Source organism: Hyposmocoma kahamanoa, unplaced genomic scaffold (assembly GCF_003589595.1).
Source record: "Hyposmocoma kahamanoa isolate Upper Pololo Valley unplaced genomic scaffold, ASM358959v1 62, whole genome shotgun sequence".
Taxonomy (NCBI): Eukaryota; Metazoa; Arthropoda; class Insecta; order Lepidoptera; family Cosmopterigidae; genus Hyposmocoma; species Hyposmocoma kahamanoa.
Window position 1 is genome coordinate 4,268,420 of NW_020653850.1, and position 6,581 is coordinate 4,275,000.

General features: G+C 48.2%; 1 protein-coding gene across 1 annotated transcript; it reads left to right on the forward strand.

Moving 5' to 3' along the window:
• Positions 1 to 602: 602 nt before the first annotated feature.
• Positions 603 to 1,454, forward strand: LOC113229722. The gene has a single exon (XM_026463404.1). The coding sequence runs from the start codon at positions 603 to 605 to the stop codon at positions 1,452 to 1,454; it is 852 nt and encodes a 283-aa protein (XP_026319189.1).
• Positions 1,455 to 6,581: the final 5,127 nt, after the last annotated feature.

Consider the following 6,581-nt stretch of genomic DNA (forward strand, 5'->3'; position numbering starts at 1 on the left):
GACATAAGGTACTTGTTAACTTATGTCTCAAAGTAACGTGTATAGTGGTAGTGCCCCGCAGATCTTTGCGATGTAAAGCTCTAAGGAGCCTCGTAGCTTGGTGTCATAAAAAAAGTGAATTTAGACTACATTTTCTTTTTCTTCGGTTTTTAAAATCTTAGTCTTCCTGCTCTTATTACATTACTTGGGGTGGGCGCTACGTTTTCTTCTTCTATTCATCTCTGTCACCCGCCAACGCCTTGTTCACACCCTTCAAACACAAATCATCTTTTTTATAATAATATAAGTGTAAATTCTTATATAGGTAGGTTATTACTTATGTAGTGATCCTATGTTTCAACAGCAATCCATACCATGGCTTTGGAGCGTAGTCACTATGCACGTGCTACAATGTTTATATTTGATTTTTGCTTGATTTTGTGGGGTACCTACCGGGTGATGGTTAATGGAGAAGTCTTGTTTATAGCTTGGAGGTAGGTTTATTGAACAGTTACCACACACGTCACCATCACGTCGGGGTCGGTAGGTACCCCACACAGTGGTGACCCCGCGAAGGACATTTACCACGTGAATCACCGAACTAAACTCGTGTAAATTCCAAGATGGCGGAAAACAAAGACGGCTTCAAAACACCGCCGTCGGAGCGCGCATCGCCAGGGCCGCACTCAGACGAACCGCAGAGGGACCTCTTTCGAGTGTCGGTTAAGGTACCTGAATTTTGGGCCGACAGACCAGATGTATGGTTCGCACAGCTAGAGGCTCAGTTCGCCTTGGCGAGAATCAATGACGACACAACAAAATTCTACCACGTAATTTCACAGTTGGGCAACCAATACACAGCTGAAGTTCTAGATGTCATTCAGGCGCCTCCAAGCACCGGGAAATATCAGAAAATTAAGGCAGAGCTAATAAGACGACTATCATCATCCCAGGAAAAGAAAATAAAACAACTTCTCAGCCTCGAAGAGCTAGGCGACCGCACACCATCGCAGTTTTTAAGACGTATCCAGAGTTTGGCAGGACCCACGGTACCGGAAGACTTTATACGGACGATGTGGTCGAGCCGCTTACCGCACAACGTCCAGACAATAGTGGCGATGCACTCAGAAACTCCCCTAGCAAAGACCGCTGAAATAGCCGACAAAATCTACGAGCTGGCTCCACCATCACCCCAGGTAGCTGCCGCCAGCACGAACCACAGCGACATTCCACCTTACATAACAGAAATGACAAAGCAAATCGCAGAACTCACCAAATGCGTTGCGGAATTGTCAACCAGGGGACGGCAGAATAACCGAGGCCAATTGCAGTCTCGCCGCCGCAGCTCATCGCGGAGGCGATCGCCGTCTGGTCAGCGCTTGTGCTGGTATCACTGGCAGTTCGGCGACGAGGCCAAAAAGTGCAATCACCCTTGCAGCTACAAACCGGGAAACGCTTCGGGCAGCCGGCAGTAGCGGCCAGCGACTGCCCCTCTTCATCCGGCCGCCTTTTCGCTACCGACCGCAAAACAAAGATCCAGTACTTGGTGGACACGGGATCCGATCTTTGCGTCGTTCCACTCACCATGGCTAAACACCTGAAGTCCCCAACGGAATACAAATTGTATGCAGCCAACGGCACGATCATCCCAACATATGGTTTCGCTCACCTTTCTCTGGATTTTGGACTACGCCGCGAGTTTACGTGGAGGTTCGTCGTGGCAAAAGTAACGAAACCCATAATCGGCGCCGACTTCCTTTCTCATTACAACCTGCTAGTAGACTGCCGCTACCAGCGCCTTGTCGACGGAGTAACATCCTTGACCACCAACGCCGCCCCGGTCAAGCCTTCAGAGACTGTCTGGTCGATTAAAACTTGCAGTACACAATACGGACATACAACATTCCACACAATCCTGAACGAGTACCCCAACTTAACGAGACCATCAGGAATGCCCAGAACGTACCAACACAACACGGTGCACTTTATAAAGACCACACCAGGACCTCCGGTATCCAGCCGACCAAGACGCCTACCACCCGACAAGCTCCGTATAGCCCAAAGAGAGTTCGAGGAAATGTTGAAGAACGGCACCACTCGCCCATCGGATAGCCCATGGTCATCACCTTTACACCTGGCCCCCAAAAAAGACAATAGCTGGCGACCATGCGGCGACTACCGCGCGCTAAATGCAAGAACAGTGCCAGATAGATACCCAATTAAGCACATTCACGACTTCAACGCAAACTTAGCCGGCGCAACCGTGTTTTCAAAATTGGATTTGGTCAAAGCATATAACCAAATACCGATCTACGAACCAGATATCCCTAAAACGGCCATAGTTACACCATTTGGGCTATACGAATTCCCCATGATGACATTTGGCCTGCGCAACGCTGGCCAAACGTTCCAACGCTTCATAGACGAAGTCATCAGAGGCCTCCATTTTTGTTATGGTTACTTAGACGACATCTTGGTATACTCACGCAATCGACAAGAGCACGAATGCCATCTACGCCAACTTTTCACACGTCTGGATCAGTACGGGATGCTCCTCAACCCGTCGAAATGCGAACTAGGAGTAGAAGAAGTCACGTTCTTGGGCTACAACATCTCGAAAGACGGAATAAGGCCCCTGGAAGAAAAAGTCGAAGCCATAAGAAGATTTCCAGAACCTAAGAACATCAGAGACCTCAGGAGATTCCTGGGCATGGTTAATTTTTATCATCGATTTGTACCACGGTCCGCCCAACGACAAGCACCTCTAAACGCTCTCCTGAAAGGCCCCGTTAAAAATTCACAGCCCATACAGTTTTCGGAAGAGGCTCAACGGGCGTTCGAAGACTGTAAAAATGGGCTATGTCAAGCAGCAATGCTAGCACACCCCGAGAGCAACGCAAAGCTGTCCTTGGTCACCGATGCTTCGGACACAGCGATCGGAGCAGTACTGCACCAACTGAAAAACGAAGCTTGGGAACCGCTGTCTTTCTTCTCCAGAAAACTATCTCCCACTCAAGCTAAGTATAGTCCATACGATAGAGAACTCCTGGCAATCTACAAGTCAATACAATATTTCAGACACATGTTGGAAGCAAGGGTGTTCACAATATACACCGACCACAAACCCCTGACACACGCCTTCCAGTCCAGGCGTGACACATGCTCTCCGCGTCAGTTCAGATACCTGGATTACATAGCACAATTTACGACAGACTTACGACATATATCAGGCAATGACAACGTGGTTGCCGACACACTGTCCAGAATCGAGGCCGTAGCCGCCGTAGATTACGCAGTTTTGGCTAAGGTACAAGAAGACGACCCGGAGCTGCTTAAACTACTTCAAGGCGGATCAGCATTAAACCTGCAAAAGATCAAATTGTCAAGTTCAAATCTGCCTTTGTACTGCGACACGACGACCCCGTCACCCAGGCCGTTCGTAGTAGAATCCATGAGACGCCAAGTGTTCGACGCTATGCACTCCCTAAGCCACCCCGGGGCAAACGCGACAATCAAACTGGTCACACAGAGATTCGTCTGGCCAGGAATGCGCAAAGACTGCCGAGCATGGAGCAAAACTTGCTTACCGTGTCAGCGCTCAAAGACCAGCCGACACGTATCTTCTCCACTTGGAACCTTCTTACTACCCCCTGCCAGATTTCTCCAAGTCCATATCGATCTAATAGGACCATTACCCCTCTCCAACGGATTTCGCTATGCCCTCACAGCCATCGATAGATTTACACGGTGGCCTGAGGTCATACCACTCGCCGACATCACGGCCGAAACCACCGCTAAGGCTTTTCTAGAAGGATGGATATCTCGCTACGGCTGCCCCAAGAGCATAACCACCGACAGAGGTCGGCAGTTCGAGTCGCACCTATTCTCCGCACTAACTGCACTTACCGGCTCGCAACATAAAACGACGACAGCATACCACCCGGCCTGTAACGGCATTGTCGAAAGATTCCACCGCCAACGGAAATCAGCAATTACATGCCACGCGGACCGACAATGGACGGAATCTCTTCCAATGGTACTGCTAGGAATACGCAGTGCCTGGAAACACGATCTCCAAGCCTCAGCTGCCGAGCTACTGTACGGCGAACCACTCCGTCTCCCGAACGAATTTTTTAATGTGAACGTAGAACCCATAGTAGACATATCCGACTACGTTTCACGCATACGTACGTTTGCACAGAAAATCAGGCCGACGCCCACCTCACGCCATACCGAAAAATCAATTTTCATATTCAAGGACTTAGCCACTAGCGAATTTGTTTTCTTGCGAGACGATACTGCAAGAAGGCCGCTACAACCCTCATACTCGGGCCCGTACAAAGTTCTCCACAGAACACCGAAAACCTTCATCATCCTCATCAAAGGCAAGAATACAACGGTGTCCATAGACCGCCTCAAACCAGCATACCTACTGAAAGATGACCCGCAGAAGCTCGACACAGCAATACACAATACAAAGAACACAGAATATACCACCAGGTCAGGGCGTCATGTAAGATTTCCAGACTACTTTCGCCCGTAGTTACGGTCTCGGCGGGGGAATAGTGTGGGACCACTCAACCACTCCAATTCCGGCCCTGCATCGAGTACGGCCCTGCGCCGTCACGAGCGCCGGAGCATGCGGCCACTGCGTGCGCGCCCGAACCAGTCGCCGCTAGACACTCGCTTCGTACCTACGTCGCTTTGCTGCGCGCGCGCCTATTTACGTGCTGACGCTTTCCTAGCCTCCTAAGCTTTACCCAGTGCCTGCTTGTGCTCTTTCTTCACTATCGCCTGCCTGCTAAGTGCTGTTCTCTGTGTTGGTGACTTATGTACTTATGTGTGTGGTAACTGTTCAATAAACCTACCTCCAAGCTATAAACAAGACTTCTCCATTAACCATCACCCGGTAGGTACCCCACAATTTAAGCCTCTTTCAAATAGTATGGATGTAGCGTTTTAGTAATTTTTAGTTCTCTTTTTATGACACCAAGTCACAAGACGAGCAAGTCATGCGCCTGGTCTTAAGCAACACGCCTGTGCAGTTGCAGTACTACTCAGAGCTTAAAATGGCAAAGATATGAGGGACACTGCTACTGCACCTGTCACGCAGTGATATAAGTTGATGAGTCCCATGTGCCTGCTTACCTTTCAAAACCGTAACACTGTAGTGCTCACATTACTGCTTGGTGGCAGAAATAGGTATGGTGGCAGTACTTCCACGAACAAACTCTTTCACAAGGAGCTCTACTATTACAAAGAAAAATGTTAAAAAATTTTACTAATTGTAACTGCAAAAGTAGCGCGCGCATGTCACGACACGACACGACAACTAAATATTGTATAAAAATTAGTAATAGTGCGGTTGCATCGCCACAATGGCGCAGCTGTAGGGTTTCTATAAGAGACCCCGTAGAGACCCTCCGAACAGAGCGTCTTGCCAACGCACGCCCAGCGTCAACACGACGTCCAACGTCGACGTCGAACGCAACGTCAGCGCAGCGTATACCCGACGGTCGGCACTTTTCGGCAGTCTCTCAGTGCTAGCGTTGCGTCCACAAATTAGTTAGGAATACTACGTTGCTTTGCCGCCGCGCGGACACCGTGTCGACACTGTACGTGCGTTGGCAAGACGCTGACGCTCGAAAGACGCTAGTGTGGGAGGTCTCTAAGCGTCTAATTTAAAGGCGCTCTAAGTCGTGCGCCTGGTGGTAAGCGATACGCCTATCTATAACAGTGATATTCAGAGTTTTATATCGCAAAGTTCTGAGGGGCTCTGTCACTGCGCCCGTCACACTGAAACATAAAGTTGACTGGTTTGTGTTTATAGTTTGAACAGCACCCTTCAAAAGTAGAACGTATACATAGGGCGCACTATAAGTTTCCGGAACTGGCCACTTACATAAACAATATTTAAAAAGTAATTACAACATTTGAAAATGGAACTCTGGCTGTAGAATACAGTTTGTTTCATCTGACTGTCACTTGTTTTTACATTGTGGCGTCATTTTAGAAATTGGTTGTCTACATCAGCATTGATTTAAGCGTAATTAACAGGTCAGCGGAGCTTCGCTCGGGTTCAAGCTGCTTTTGCCGATGAAGCACGACGACTATTTTTGACGACTATTTATAGCTGATTTGCAGAATCCAAACGTGGTCGTGTGAATCTCATGATGACGAATTTATTAATTTATGTAGTGAACAACAAAAACGTCGATGCTGTGCGCCGTATGATCAAAACAGACAGGTATGTGACATACCATGAGATTTGGGCATCTTCAGGCATAGGCATGAGTCAAATATAATCAATACTACACAAACATTTGGGTGTAAAAAAGCTATGCTCTCGATGTATCCCACACAATTTTACTGAGGCTCAAAAAACGGATCGCGTCACTTGGTGCAATACCATGCTTATCAGATTCAATGAACGCGCGTCAAATTTGGTATGGGACATAGTAACAGGTGACGAAACATGGATTTATGGTTAGGATTCGTAAACAAAGCAGCAAGCAAACGTATGGATCTTTCGAGATGAGCCGAAACCAACCAAAGTAGCGCGCGTGCAAATTGCCTCTAGGCGGATGATTGCTTCTTTTTTT

What these genes read in the sequence shown, in the direction of transcription:
- LOC113229722 (XM_026463404.1), top strand. Translation starts at nt 603, where the DNA reads ATGGCGGAAAACAAAGACGGCTTCAAAACACCGCCGTCGGAGCGCGCA.